Raw genomic sequence first — 15,758 nt, forward strand, 5'->3', positions numbered from 1 at the left:
TGTAGATGTGAAGTGCATTTACCCTCCGAGGTTGCTTTCTGCTTCCAGAACTGTGCAAAGCAACAGCATTGCAAGAACTCCAAGGATCAGATTTTACTTTTGACAGTTTTCTTATACTGTCCTAGCTGCAGATAGGGGCTTGCAGGAGGAGAGAGAGCTCATTTGTGCAGAAATAACAGACACAGGAGACTGAAATTCTCTTGGCATTGGGGACCTAATACTGGATGAGAGATGAATAAACAAGGATTTCTCATCAATACCCAAGGTGTCCTTTAAAGGCCCTACCCTTAGAAGCTAACATTATCTCAAGCAGTTTCCCTTTTCGAGCCAGTAGGTATTCAGCACAGGAGCTGACACTGAGACATGAGTAAAGGCTTATGTGTTGTTTCAAGAAGCTGCATTCTTACTTGGCAGGCTCAGGAGGAGTTATGTCAAGAGCTGCTTATTTCTAATATTGTACAGAGAATTCCTCCCACTATTTCTTCCAGATGCTGCACAGCTCATTTATTTATTTATTTGGATTAGCTGTATTAAAATATAACATGCTTCCAAATGCTTTCCTCCCAAATTCCCAAAGGATGGCCCTTTCTCATGGGGATGTACATCCTTAAGACATTTAACTTGCTTAACTCCCACTGCTCAGAAGGAGGGTAAAGTTCCTGACTCCAGGGTGCCCAGGATCTCATAGAAAGCTTAGAGCACTTGGTATTGAAGGAATCAGAAAAGGAATGTAGCATAACACTGGGCAGGGAGACAGCAAAATGTCTGCAGCTTTTCCAGTGGCTGTGTCACTGGTCTGACTAGCAAGCACCTGAGCAAGGAATTACTGAGTCTTTAAGCAGGTCCCTGCTGGACTCAGAACAAGGAAAGCAAATGGATGAATCAAAGTGACCTCTTTGAGCCTTATTTGATGATGATTTCTCTAGTTTTAAATGTTATTAGACCTGCATCAGAGCACAGAGACCTTCCAAACAAACCTGGGATGCATGCAGCTTTGGGTTTGTTTGTTTGGAGATTTGGGAGGTTGGTTGTACAAAAAAGCAAAGTCCTGGTTGGGCTTTGAGGGTAGGGGGAGTGCAGCCACTTGGACCAAGTTCCCCTTGGCAATGGAGTTTACCAAATCCCACAGCTCAAAGGGAAACTTAGAGCCACTCCAAGCAGGGCAGGAGCTGGGAGAGTGGTTTTGCTATGCCCTGTGAGCTGAAGTGACTGTCCTTTCCAGACAGGTTGAGGACGAGCAGCCTCGTGGGCATTACAGAAGACCAATTCCCCACCTGGTGCAGCCCAGGAATGAAGACCAAAGAGGCCACCCAGCTGAAGATGCAAATCCAAAGAGCTGCCTGTTGTCTTCAGCAAGGCGTGTGGGACTTCACCAAGAGCCTCACCAAGAGGCAAGACATGGTAGGAAAACATTGTTGTCCACAGTCCCTTAATGAAAAGTAAGCAGAGATCTGTAAACACTGTCCCAAGACCTGAGCCTGACACCCAACCTCAGCTGTGCCAGCTGGTGTATCGAGGTTTAACTTGGGGGGGGGGGGTGCAGAATCACAAAATGACTCTAAACTTGGAGCTGTCTGAAAGTATCAGCACGGGCTCTTTGTAGTTTGCTCTTTCTCCCCCATCACACTTAAATCATAGCAGTAGGAACTTCAAAACAGGGGAATACAGTGAAAAATAAAGCCTTTAAATGCCAGGCAAGTGACTTGCAGGGGCCAGTCTCTTGGAAGACTGAAGTGTGCTCACCATCCACTGAAGCCATTCACTATCTTCAAGGGGCTTTGTTCAGGCTACCAGCACTTAAAGACATCACTCAGAAGATTTGGTCCTGTTTTACGGTATGCTGTTTGTTTCCCCTGTATCCTTTCAGTTGTGGCATTTACTTCTACTTCCCAATCAAAAGAGCAACATCCCATTAGCAGAGCCACAAGTCTGCAGCCTGTGCTGCGGGGCACGTTCGGTCCCTTAGACGTCCTCCCCATTTTCACTGAGGGACATGGTGTGTATTTTAATGGTTGGCACTTTGCAGTTTTCATGGACAAGGTTCCTTGAAGTGCCTGCACAGCAGCATTCCTGGAGGAAACCTTTACTTTTCACTTTGGCAGCAGTACAGTCTTTAGAAACTGCATTTCTGGCAGGCATGCTCTGCACAGCCGAGAAAATCTTCCATTCACAGACCCCATCCGACTTGGAGATCTTATAGAAGGTTTCTCCTGAGCCAGCAGGGATCCGGACCACACCTTTGCCACTTTCTGTGCTTTGGCCAGTGGGATGGTTGAGGTTGAAGCTTGGGGATTGCTTCTTTGTTGCTTGCTTCCTCTGGAGGCACTGCGCTCTCAGGACATTTTGGAAGGCTTTCTTAAACTCTTGGCTTGAGCAGGGATAGATGATGGGGTTGATGCAGCTGTTTAAATAGCCAAGCCAAAATGTTATTTTAAAGAGTGTGTCCGGGGGTTTGATTGCAGGAAAGAAAGAACCTAAAATGGAAAATACACAGAGTGTTAAGGCAGAGGCAGTGGGAAACTGCAGGTAAACACTGGGGGGAAAAAATGAGAGTCTTTTCTGGCTTGGAAAACTTGTAACTCAAAGCCCAGTTCCTGCAGGAACAGAATATATAGTGTCATACAATGACATGGATGTTCTGTCAGAAATCAATTCATCTCATTTATTATACAAGCACTGTATGCCCAGTTACAGTCAGAGAGGCAGGCAAGAGGACTGCTAACAACTCACAGAGGAAAATTGCTTCCTCTGGGACTTCTAATTCAAGATTAGCTAGCCAAATAACAGTCATGTCTGGAGGTCATCAAAAGGGGTTGCAAAAAGCAAGAAAATCACACCATTTCAGAGAATTAAGTGGTAACAGCACTTCTAAGACTAATTTTGCAAAATGAATCTAGAATCAGAGAAAGAAGAATATTTGCTGTATGTTGTCAAGGGGAAAGGCTGTTTCTTACCTCTTTTAAAAGAAAGGGGGAAAAAAAGAAGTGTTTCAATCATCCCAATGTCAGGATTAGTTTGAGCACACGAAGGAAAATAATTTCTCAGGAGATGTAGTTGGCTTGGTTTGGATTTATAGTCAAGTTTATAATAAGCAGGATTTTTAGCACTGACAAATGCTTGTCTTTCTGCTTCCCACTGGAAAATGTAAGCGTGTGCATGGTGCAAGAAATCCTGGGGAAGCTGTAGGCATCGATGCATTTGTCACCCTCTGCAATTTAACTACATCTCTAAGCAGCTCCTAAGCTTTACAGGGATTGATCTGCTTGTTGGACATCCCCTGACTGAGGAAAAGCTAATACTGCAATCAGAGGTGTTCTAACTGAATTCTGAGAGCTGCTCGCATCTTGCTCTTCCCATCTTTGTCAAGCAAAGCTCCAGCAAGTGCAGCAAATGCTTTCAAGTGGTAAAAGCCAGAGAGGAATTCCCAGGCTGGTTTTGCTTGTGTGAGAATGTACCAAAATATTGCCTGAACCAGAGACACAAATAGTGGGGTGTGATTAATGACTCGCTCATTTGCTGAACACGGTCTCTCAGTGAAATGTGCAGCAATGTCTTCTTGCCATGGCACCAGCTCCTGCTCTGTGAGTGGAGCTGGTGGGCACAGAGGAGGTGCTGCTGTCAGGAAAGAAATTGGAGATGTGGTGGGGTGAGAGGCCTGTCAGTGATCTCTGGTTTGGGAGAGGTCCCCTAAAACCCAGGCCATCTGGCATATGGAGGAGCAGAGGTCCCCTAAGACCCAGGTATATGGTGGAGCATCAGAGAAGTGAGACTGGGTCAGAATTCCCACAGGCAGGGCACAGGAGCTCTTTGTCTTGGAGCCACTGAAGCTCTAATTCCAACACCAGTTACAACCTGGGCATCAAGCATGAGTCTTATTCCCTCCATGATTGCTCCTGCATTGCTCTGAGTAGCAGGGTAGAACAGTTTCACTATTAGTTTCAATATCAACCAGTTCTTCAGACCCAAAATGTTGTGCTAAAGAAAGCAAACACTGTTTTGCAGTTCAGCATGAGTGAGCAGGCTTAGCCACAACCTAGATTGGTTTTTGCAGCAAATAAATGCTGCATTCCTTTAGTGAAAAACAACTAAACAACCTTCTCAAAGAACTTTCTGGCTGAAGTCATTGGCAGATGAAAAATAGAAAAAGACTTCTAAATACCCAAATCTTGCTCCTTTTTTCCTTTACTTCCTTCTTTAATTGCAGCGTATCCACCACTTTCCCATTTTGTGCAAAGACAAAAGGTGGAACAAATCTCAGTTGAGGGAATCAGCTCTGTGAGGCTGAGTGTAAAAATGGGTAAACAATAACAATTCCTGTTTGCTGCAACTTGTGTCTCACTAAATGGAATGTCAGTGCCTTGCCAAAGTCTGTTATAAATAGAAAATAGCCAGTGTCAGAGTCTGTCTCTTGCTCTCTTTTTGGGGTGGGGATCTGCATGCTAATTTATTGATGTAACCTTTTTTGGTTCATCAGAGTAGAGAGCTGTTGCCTTGGAACAACACACAGTGAGAAGAAAACCAAGTAGCTTTAACAGCATAAAACCAAGTAGCTCTAACAGCATAAACCCAAGTACCTTTAACAGTATAAAACCAAGTAGCTCTAACAGCATAAAACCAAGTACCTTTAACAGCATACAGACATTGCTACCTGTAGGCCCCATCTTTTACACTTCCTTTCTAAACATGCTGTCTTTAACACTTTCGTTCAGCGGTGGGTATGCTGGGCTTTAGGACAGTAGATTTGCTCTGCTTTGCATTTGGTTGTGATGTTTCATCAGTTTAGACCAGCTAAAGCTCTATTTCCAGGTTTCATTATACCTGTGTGTTGTCCTGTGAATGAAACAGTATGAATGTCAATAGAAAGAAATACTGTCAGTAGCATCTTGGAAGGGCTGAGGCTGGAACTGACAGTTGATGGATCCAACACGTAACAGAGCTAGAAATGAAAGCAGAAATAATTTGGACCCTCTTCTTACTTATGCCAACAGCTTATTCAGCTTCCAGAGCAATATAAATCATGATCAGTGTGTCTAAACCTTGAGCTACTGAATTATTATGTAGGGTGCAAAAAAATGTTTTATCTCCTGCATGGTCTGTGTCTAATGAGCACAATCCTTCTGTATATTGCAGGCCTGTGGTGAGGAACTATTGACATGTTGGCATTTGCTTAGTGCCTCTCTGGAAGTGTGATTCAAAGAGGCACAGAAAGGAATGCCCTTCTTTTGCAGGCACCTTGTTACTTCTGTAGCTCAGAAACTTCCCCTAATCTTTTCTGTTGGCTACCTGAATATCTGGCAAAAGGGGGAAAATATCATCTTCTCCGAGTCCTTGCTGAATCATGTTCCTCCCACAGAATATTAAGAATGTCTTCTTTTCTTCCAGGCATTCAATATTCAGTGATGGTGCTGTCATGATTAATACCAGTGGTTGATGTGTCTGGTAGCAAGTGGGAGTTGTTTTCAAACAGTGCTGCTAAGCCTGGTGATGAAGTGTTTTGGTGAAGCTTTGCAACAGGCAGCAGTTGGCAGCTCGAGTCAGAGGAGTTCAAAGTAGAAACCAAAGAAAGGATTTTGGGTTGTTTTTAAACAATGCCCATAATTAACCAGGAGATTCAATGATGAAGCAGCGTGGTGAACTCTCTCTTCTTTAAGGTATATGGTATAAGATTGTTTCCTGTATAAGGCAACTTACTCTTTATCCTAATTCACAGGCCTTAATGCCTTCCCCAGCACGCTGTCAGGAGTAAGATGGTAAATAGCAGCAAAACTGACTACAGTTTAGAGGCTTCATCTTATGTTGTCTCCTTGCAGTTTGTGCTGGAGGAAGAGTAAAAAAACTTCAGTTGATCTTTGAATGCCTTTGAATTGTAGATTGTCTAAATGATGCTGGAATCCCTGCTTTGTTTTGGAAGGTTGAGGACTCTCCAGTGTCAGTAGCACAATTCAATTGCTTGTTATATGAAAATTAAGTAAAACAAAATATACTGTTAGCCTCCTGAGGTCCTCTGCTGTTAAGTATTTCATCACTCACCCCTGAAAATGTCAGGACTGCATTCCCATGCCTCACCATTTATTTTCCTATCTGTCAGCTCAAAGTTTCTTTGGATGTGAGTTTTTCATCTACCTCCTGGTGAGTAAGTGCCAATTCGGTCACAAAGATGTAATTTGACTTTGTCATTTGACAGAAGTTACAGAGCTGCTTGATTATAGGTTGTTTAAAAACCAGTACTGATGTCATGTGTTGTTTCACTGATGGACAGCAAGGAAGGATTTAGACACTGCCAGACTACAGAGACTTGTGTTGTTTAATCTGTATTATCTCTGTCAGCACCATGGGAATCAGATCCCGTACATTATTGTGCCCCATGGACCCACAGTAGTGTTAAAATCCATCTCTGCTGCTAAATCGTGCAGCTCTGTTTAGGTTTGATGCTTTTTTCCCCTTTTGATGTTGTATGGCCCAAATGTGGTGATTGAGTCAGAGCACAGGAAAAGGCAGGCAGGGCTGTATGTATGGCACATGGGTGAGATCAGGACTGTATCCACATGTGATGAGAGGCCAGCAATAACCTGGAAAGCAGTCACGCCTGTGGATTCAGAGCTTGCAATACCTAGAAGTCAGCAGCTGGAGAGTCCACTCAGGAGACAACAGCAGTGCCTTTTGTTATATTATCAGGGCTTAAAGTGTTATCAGGAATCAGAAGTTCCCATTTTAAACCTTGCACAGAAGCGGAACAAAAATCCCAGCATCTCTTGCCTCCAACATATAGGAAATACACCTTTGTATTCCCAGCAAACTGGAAGCAGTGGTCTGGTTTAGAGGGAGGCAAAGCTTAAAACTCAGGTCCTGGGATCTTCTTAAAGGGGTCAATAGCAGCAGCTATTCCAGAGTAATTGCCCCAAAGACCCAGAGGATGAAGCACAGAAGTAGCACTGATGTGGCCACAGAGGTTAACACTGTACTGGAGCACCCTGGCTCTCTCACGAGGCAGTCTGCTCTACAAACATTGATGAATGTGTTGCATTTTGTGTTCCCAAGCTCAGTGTTAGCACTGAACTTTATTCCATAAGACTGGCATTCTACACTGCATTTTGGGTCAAACCAGAAACCACCCTCTGGAAAGTGTATTTATATATATTCTTATAAATACATATGTATTGGTGCAGACATTCAACAGCTGTACTCTGTATGTACATGCTCTCCCAGCACGTCTCACCCTGCTGCTCCCTTATGGAAAGTATTTTCTGTGGGAACAAAAAATGGGATCAAAGAACCCTTGAACAGTAGGAAACGCCTCAGGGTTTTGTACAACCAACTCAAGGCAGCAAATGCAGAACAGTGGTTCACAGATGTGAGCAAAGGTAAAAGCCTGCATCTGGCAAGGCTTGAACACTTACAGCTGTGCCTGTCCCAGGGCCTGGAATATTCGGGGGGGAATATTGAGGGGGAAAATGAGAGTGACTTTGTGCCTGGGCATCCCTGACCCATAATAAATGGATCTCGAAGGAGGAGAGAGTTTGTTTCAGTTCACAAGGGCCTGAATTCAGATCTCTGGGACATCAGGAGGGTGCAGGTGTTTGGACACAGGTGGGAGGTGGAAAGGGCAGGCAACAGGAATGGGTTGATCTGGGAATGGTGCTCTGATTATTTGGATGTTTTTAGCCCTAATTTATGCTCTATTTCATATTGTACCACTGACAAGGGATGATATTTCTGGCAAAGAGCAAACATCTCAGCAAGCAACTATTTCCAAATTCACTGAGGGCAGTTGCAGATTTAGAAAGCTGATAAAAACCCCTGGGAAGGTAAACTGAGGTTTTGTTACCCATGTAAACCCAAGTAATCACATTGTTTTACAAATCAAGTCCATTGTCATTGGAATTCCAGCTCCCATGCTGTTGCTGCAGCACAAGGAGTCTGAATCTCTCATAGCTCACATTGTTAAGATAGTTGATACTCATCCCGAAGCCCTCGCTCGTAGAGTCATGCACTTATAGCAAAATCTGAGCTTCCCTTTAAAAATGAAACCAAAAATCCAACCAGTTCAGAGAACAGTTTGAAAAGACGAGTCTGTCTCAGCCTGTCTCACCACTTTGTCACTAGGTGGTTGTGGTGATTTTGGAATCGTTGGGCTTAGCAATACAGGAATTATCTTCAGCAAAAGCTGAGTGTCTCTCCTTTCTGTCTCCAAATTAGAGACAAATCCTGACCTTTCCTGGGTTGGGGTGGAGAATCCCTCTTCACCTTTCAGTCACTAACAAATCCTAAATGGTGCCACGACATTTGAGAATGAAACATTACATTCTTGGTTCATTTACTCCAGGGACTTGAAAGTGGTGGCTACGCAAAGCAGGGATATTCTGAAGACAAGGACAAACGTCTGACAGGTGGTGCATGCAGGAGAGCCACAGAAGTGAATCATGAAGCATAGCACAACTGTCTCCACCTTCTCTCTCTTGTTTTCAGTGTAAATGGCTATAAATATCACCAGTTCCTTCCGTTGCTTTGCTGTGTTATGAGTCAGTGGGACACAACGTTTCAGGACTCGGTAACGGTGGAGAAATGTTGGCCACAGGGATGTCAGTGGGATCTTTGCCATTGGCTTCAGCGTAGCTGAGTTATCGACCTAGACCAGCAAAGCCTTTCCAGTCTGTGTTTATGAAAAAAGCCCCTTGTGATTAGCAAAAATAAAGGTAATATCTTGGCTTTTTATCTTCATGGTTTATTTTCTCCTCATTCAATGGCTTAACCCAGACACTTGTGCTCCAAGACTCAAGGAGTGTAAACATCCTTCTTCTCCCTGACTTGTGCTGCAAAGAATGAGCTGGGGCTTTATTCTGGGTTTGGTCCCCCCCCCCCCCCCCCCAACCTTATTTCTGTTTATTCTCTGAATGCTAATGTGGGGAATCTCCACATTAGCTCTGAATATTTCCTCCGTGGCTGGAGTTTGGCATTTGCTGATATGAAAACTGAGTTGAGTTTTAGGTAGTCACAGCTTTTATTCATTTGATTTTATTATATTTGTATCAGATGAGCAATGGAAAGAGAGGAGATTCAGATCCTTGTTTCCCTGAGTCTCTGGACAACCCAGCCATGACTATGTCAAGGGAGCAACATCTACAGCCAGGCAGATTTAAGCTAGCTCACCACAGAAAGTGGACAACAGCAAAGCTTTGTGAGTTTGCTTCTGAGGGTTTGTTAAGATGAGCCATCAGTCCCAGCTTAGAACCATTTTAGTAATACCCCAACCCTTTTTCTTTTTTTCCATCAGTTCTGTGCATGTTTCACCTCAGAAAGTCATCTATGTTGTTGGAAAGAAACCTTCTGAAGGGTTCCTAGAGCAACCTATAACTGTCTTCCAGTTACAGAACAAGGTAACTATGACAGTTGCAACCTCATCCCCACCATCACCTTGAAAACTGGTGCCATCACTAGGGGCATGGACTGAATATTTCTTTCTACAACTGTCTATGTCCCTTTCTAGCAATTGCAAGAGGAAAACAGAAAAAACAGAAATGGAAGGAAGTGTCATTGCAGAGTGCCAGGGCCCAACAAACCTTAATTGCCCAGATGAGCCTCATCTGTGGCCTCTACCCACAAACTCTTGCTCATTGGCCCAGGAGCTGCATATAAGCTCAAGCTTTTCTTTTTAACCTTTGAGAGATGTAGATAAGCTGAAGGTTGTTCTTTCTTGGCTCTGTTTTGGTGGTTTGTGTGCATAGCAGTTGGGAATATGATGATAAAGTGTTGCAGAAGAGAAATGAGAGACTCTTATCTCTCTAAATAAGAGTCCTAAAGTGGACAGGGAAATATCTTTTTGGCTATCTTCTCTGAAGGTCTGAATAATAGACTACCTGGATGGGGCAGGACGCTCCTATAGTCTTTTTGGTGCACATGTCAGCCTGAGGTAAACAAGTGGCAGCCGGTGTAAGTGTTTAGAGCTTGTGACCAGGCAAGCAATATATTCAGAAGAACAACGTTTTCTTCTGTTGAACATATCCCTTATATACTTACCCTTAGTGAAGTGGATAACTAGTGTAGAATGAGAAAAGTTTGGGGGGCATAGCTGAAAAGCTTCTCTTTGGGAAACAGTTGCAGTATATGTGCATGGACATCAGTGTGTCTTTACAACCTAACACTAGGGCTGACTTGTTGGACATGATTGGTCTTAGGCAGTGCATTTATAGGAAGATTCTGTGAAGGATTTCCCCAATAAAGTTAATTCAGCAGTGGGTTTACAGCTTTTTTTGGGCAATAGCAATTCAAAGGAAGGTTTGCAGAATAAAAAAGCACTTTACACCATCTGCTCCTTCTGTGGAGTAGAGCCAGAATCTGAGCTCACTAAGAATGGGTGTCATATAGAGACGGGCATGGGCAAAAGCCCTCGCAGTTCTTGCTGGCTCCTAGATTAAACTCCTGTTCAGGTGCCTATTGCTACCTCTTCTCTTGCACTTCAGTCAGTCTAAGCCTTCCCTAAACTACCATGGAAGAGGACCTCTCATTGCACTAGGAAAGCTTTGCATCCAGGGAGGAACTGAGATTTAATTAGGGGAGTACAAAGACTGCAGATCTAGCTGGGACAAGAGGGTTTTTTAAATAATTTGTGAAAACATGTTGAGTTTAAAGAAGCTTTTACAGGAAAACTTTGAGACTAGGAGCAGATCTACTGGTTACCTCTAAAGAGGGAGAGAAAGTGCATTCTGAAATGGAAAACTGACTTCTTTGCGGGGAAATCACCTGGTTTGACACTGTTGTGGTACAGAAGTTTTGTAAAGGGTGGGTTTACACTCCAGCATGCAGAGAAAAAACAAATCTTAACCTCACTTATTTTCAATGCAACAGGATTGTCATTCCCTGGCTTACTCCACAAACATCAAAGTGAAGTGAGAAGAAGGTGTATTGGACTATCGGACTGACTGAAAGTGTTTGCACAGGCCCTGTGTCTGGAATGAAACTCCATCCAAGAAGGTAAGAAAGGCATTACTTATACAGATTGCAACTGGCACCTTTACACACCAGCTTTAATTAAGATATTGTCTTGTGGTAGGGATATTTAAGTTTTTTCTCCAGTTATTGGCAGATGCTGCTGGAAATATGGATATCATGTCTTTAATCCCCTCTTTATATCATTCTATCACTCTTGCTTTTCCAATATGTACTTCTCAGAAGTTTCTATCCCCTTTTGTTATATGCTTTAACAAGCCTGGTGTCTCTCATCTTAAAGTGGTTCTTGGTGGGTAGAGCTGATGCTAGTAGATGTGAGGATCTTGAAGATGCTGTGGGTCACAGTAACATAAACATGGGACCATTTACAGGTCTGCCCCATGACTGTGAAGCTGCAGACTGGTCTTCTGCACAACAGAGTTCTTGTTGCCCAGCCAGCTGTGTTGTGAACTCCACAGCTGCCAATGGCTTCAGCAACTGAGTATTCTGCACATCTGAGAAGTCTGACCCCTACCACTAATCATCTGTGTGATCCTGGCTGGATCACTTTGCTTCCTTATGCCTCCCTTTACCTGTCTGCAGAATAGAAGTGGTTACTGCCCTTTGGAAAGTGTTCTGCATGGTGTAGGCATAGAGTGCCATATGCAGTCATCTCTGGGTGAGTCCCTGGCTCTGAGTGGGACAGCCTGCCTCAAGATGTGTTCTCTTGGTTCTTTCTGAAGAGGTGTTCTTTTGGGCCAGTTGTCTGCTTAATACTTTAAACAAAAGCAATAAAAATAGGTTTCAAAAAACTTAATATATGCTTTAAAAATAACACAATAACCCCACAAAGAGAGGGAAACTAATCTCAAGAAACCTTCCTTATAAGGGATCAAAGAAAGATGCAAAACCACTCTTGAGTCCAGAAAACTTCTTAAACTCAAAGCAAATCAAATAACAACAGCTCTGTGTGGGCAACCACGTTTGTAGATGAAAAGAAGTGTGTTAAATGCATTCTCACAAACCCTTTTTGGGTATGTTTCAGACATCTTGGCAACCAGCATTCCAACACGCTGACATCCTGGACAGCACGAGCCAGGCCTTTCAGAGCTCCCCCTTACAAAACATCTACCTCTCATCCTCCAGCACTTCCCAGTATTGACCAACAGAAAAGATTCTGTATTTTGGGTTTTTTTCATGTGGCAATATTAGCAGCAGGTTTTTGTGAAGCAACCTGGAAATCCTGGTAAATCCAGTAGAGGTTAATTGAAAGAAAAAGAAAATCCCCAAATCTTTCTTTTCATGTTGAGGTAAGGCTGGTTTTTCCTTTTCTTACTTGTACACATTATTCTGTACTACCTCAAACTTCCACACAATCTTACTTTATTTTTCCTGTACAGCATAAGCCCTTTCCATAAGAAAATTGAGCAAGTCACAGATTTAAGGTTCCATGTTTCAAAAGCTGATACTTAGCATAGCTGTTGCAGAGCAAGCCATGGTGTGATGTGCCACAGCCATCACACTCAGCTATAGGTGTGGAATTAGTATTCTGCTTGTAAACCCTGTTACAGCATCAAACGTGACTGAGCCAGGTTTAATTAAAATCCTAATTACTGTTTAATATTTCAGCAAAGCAGAACAAATCCCCAACTTCCTTCCCCTTTAGAATTACAGATGGTGCATAAATAGTCATGCTCAGCATGATGGTTGAAGACAGTGTTTGGCCAGTGGGCTCAGTGGGTTTCCACCATAGATGCAAGCCAGAGAAGTATGAAATGATTTTTGAAGCACCCTCACTGCTCTCTTCTGACTGGTCACACAATAAATGGAAAAATACATAGATTTCATTTGGATTGTGGTGTCTCATAGTGTGGATTTCCTGGTAGGAAACTGATCTGTTTCCTTACAGTGGGAATTATTAGGTGCTGAGCACTCCAGGAGATCTGGGTCCAAGCTACTTTGACCCTGAATGCGTTTATATCTTGACCTTTTACGTATTTGTGTCACCTGAAGAACTGGTTGCAGACTCAGGTATAAACACACACACCTCTAAAGATGTTGTTCCTATAGCAGAGTTAGGAGTTCTGAAAGAGTATTTTCTGTATGGAAAAAGAGTACTAAATCCTTCCCACGATTGTCAGAATTCTGTGCTTCTCCTCACCAGAGAAGCTTTGTTTCATTTGAGACTTTCATTCACTGCTTTGTGAAGGTGCATGTTTGATTCTGATGGCTTTGCAATAGCAAATGATTCCCTCAGAGCTTTTGTGGTCAGTATTATTGTACACAGGCACAAACACAGCCCCCCCTCCGCGGAAGGTGCTGAGAAAGGTAGAGGGTTTTGCTTTACTTACCAAGAGGCATTACTACAAAAAATGGAAGCCAGCAGAGAACGAAGCATCCCACCACTATTCCCAGGGTCTTGGCAGCTTTCTTTTCCCTGGAGAACTTGAGGAGCCGCACTGAGAAGTGGTGCTTGCTCTTGGGGTTGGATGCTGACCCGCTCGCTTCAGGAGCATTTTTACGGTGGATCCGTAGGGTGACTTCTTCAGAACGAGATCTCTCTGTCTTCAGACCAGAAGTGAGACCTTTGTTTTCCCTTTTGGCCACTACATATACTCGGCAATACATCACCAAGATAATAGTCAGGGGGAGGTAGAAGGAGCCTAGAGCAGAGAACAACACGTAGCCAGGCTCCTCAGTGATTTGACAGATGGTCTCATCTTCTGGTGCTGGTTCCTTCCAGCCAAAAAGAGGTCCAATTGATATCACCAGGGACAATGCCCAAACACACAGTAACGCCAGGAGACCCCTCTTCTCTGTCACTATACTTGGGTATCTCAGTGGGTAGCTCACCCCAATGTATCTATCTATCGAGATGATACAGAGGCTCATAATGGAAGCAGTGCAGCAAAGGACGTCAACAGCTGCCCAGATGTTGCAGAAGATCCTCCCAAAGACCCAGTAGCCCAAAATCTCCATAGTAGCTGAGAAGGGCAGGACAGTGGAAGTCAAGAGGAGGTCAGCTATAGCCAGGTTAATGATGTAATAGTGGGTAACACTCTGAAGGTGTCTGTGGCAGGCTACAGAGAGAATCACCAGGATATTACCCAAAACCCCAAAAACAATCAGCCCCCCTAGAATAACACCTAGTAAAATGGCCTTTGTAACGTTCACAGGCCCCACAGAGTGGGTGCAGTTGGAGCAGTCAGAGGAGTTTCCAGGGAGGAAAGCCATGGTGAGTGGCTGAGAACGTTCATGCGACGCTGTTGTACTTCACTCTCTTCTCAGGTAGAAGGAGTGGTGAGATCAGTTCTCAGAAGGTCCCACAGGCAACGTTTGCTTGGCTTTGCAGGGGAAAAGGGGTTTTAAGAACATCTTAGAAGTGCAGCACCAGGAATGATGAGAAGGATCCAGAAACATGTTAGAAAATCTACCTTTCTCCCTTAGTTTTTACCATTTTAGCACAGTTAGTAGCCACCATTTCCAAGTCAAATTGAACTCCTCTTGCATTTTCATTGAGGTGCAGAAGTGAGGCTACACAAAGCTGGGGCGATTTATCCCGCTTTCCAGGGTTATGTGATGAGAAATATTGGAATGGCAGGTTAAAATCATTTCTGTCTTATTGGGAAGACTCACGTCTGAAGTAACATAAATATTCCAAAGGCTCTCAAATTAAAGCTTGAAGAGGAAATCACTGATGCTTTTAATTGCCTTGTGTTAGTCCTAATTCTGCCTTACCATCAGCTTAGGAACCTGGCTAGCTGGAGGCTGCTGCTGCTGTGTCTGCTCAGCAGTGTCGTTTGAGATACCTTCCACTACCCATCTTCAGGGTCTGAAGTGTCAATCAGAGCTTCTCTGTGCTGTGGAGCACTTGTCACTCGGGGTCCAGGGCTGTGAATTAAAGTTTTAAGTCAGCTTCTGGCTTGCTCTGAAGGGGAGAGTGACGTTTGCTGTGTCAAGGATGCAGATCATCACCCCCCTGAAGGAGACAAAGACACAAACAATGTGATTCCCAGAAGCAACAGTCACTTACTGCTGTGGTTCCCATATAAGAATAGAGCAGGAGGCTATTTTAGGGAGCCTTCCTCGGGCTGGCTCCAGCTAGTTGAACCAACCTTTTTCAGCCCAGTATTGTTGAAGAACAACCAAGACCAATGTCAATTTTACTGCCTGAATTTTCTCACCACGTTCCCAGCAGCAGCCCGTTCTCCTTTAGGGATAGCAATCAATCCTAATTATCAGTTCACCTGCAGAGACCAGTTCTAGGAGAGACAGAAACCTGTGGGACACAATTCAGGGCTACAAACTGTGAAGCAGATTTAGGAGTCCAGAATTTAATCTACAATTTCTTAAGTGACTCCTTTCCCCACCGAACTGCTCAATACTCCAGCTGAACTGCCCATTTTAGAGATCTATAGGGAAAAGCAATTCCTGCCAAGCAGAAGATGTTACAAGGAACAAGTTTTGTACTGAGTGACACGTTTCAGAGTATCTGGAAGCCACGCTCAGCCTTAGCTGACTAAATATGGAGAAAAGGTAGATCAGATGGAAAAGTGAGGATAAGCCTGAGACACCGGGGACGCAAGGGGAAAGCCGCAAGTGTGGGCTGGAAAGCCTTTCACAACACCTAGATGTGGATATAATATTCCCATCCTAAACACTGACCAGACGTGTGGAAAACCACCACTAAGACTACCCCTGTTAAATCTGACATAAGGTAAGACTCTAAATGTCCTAATAGTCTTTCAGATGAGTCCCTCAGAAGGCACTTTACACAAACAGAGCAGCAACAACTGCCACAATGCTGAACCTCAAACCTGAACTTTCCTGTAGGG

General features: G+C 43.7%; 1 protein-coding gene across 1 annotated transcript; it reads right to left on the minus strand.

Annotated features, from left to right (window-relative positions):
• Window positions 1-1,962: 1,962 nt before the first annotated feature.
• Window positions 1,963-14,157, minus strand: ADRA1A (adrenoceptor alpha 1A). Its single transcript, XM_010016473.1, has 2 exons — window positions 13,275-14,157; window positions 1,963-2,474 (listed from the first exon to the last, which is right to left on the minus strand). Exons 1-2 carry the CDS (start codon window positions 14,155-14,157, stop codon window positions 1,963-1,965), a joined length of 1,395 nt encoding a protein of 464 aa, XP_010014775.1.
• Between the last annotated feature and the right edge of the window lie 1,601 nt (window positions 14,158-15,758).

The sequence above is a fragment of the Nestor notabilis genome, unplaced genomic scaffold (genome assembly GCF_000696875.1).
Source record: "Nestor notabilis isolate BGI_N333 unplaced genomic scaffold, ASM69687v1 scaffold17506, whole genome shotgun sequence".
NCBI lineage: Eukaryota > Metazoa > Chordata > Aves > Psittaciformes > Psittacidae > Nestor > Nestor notabilis.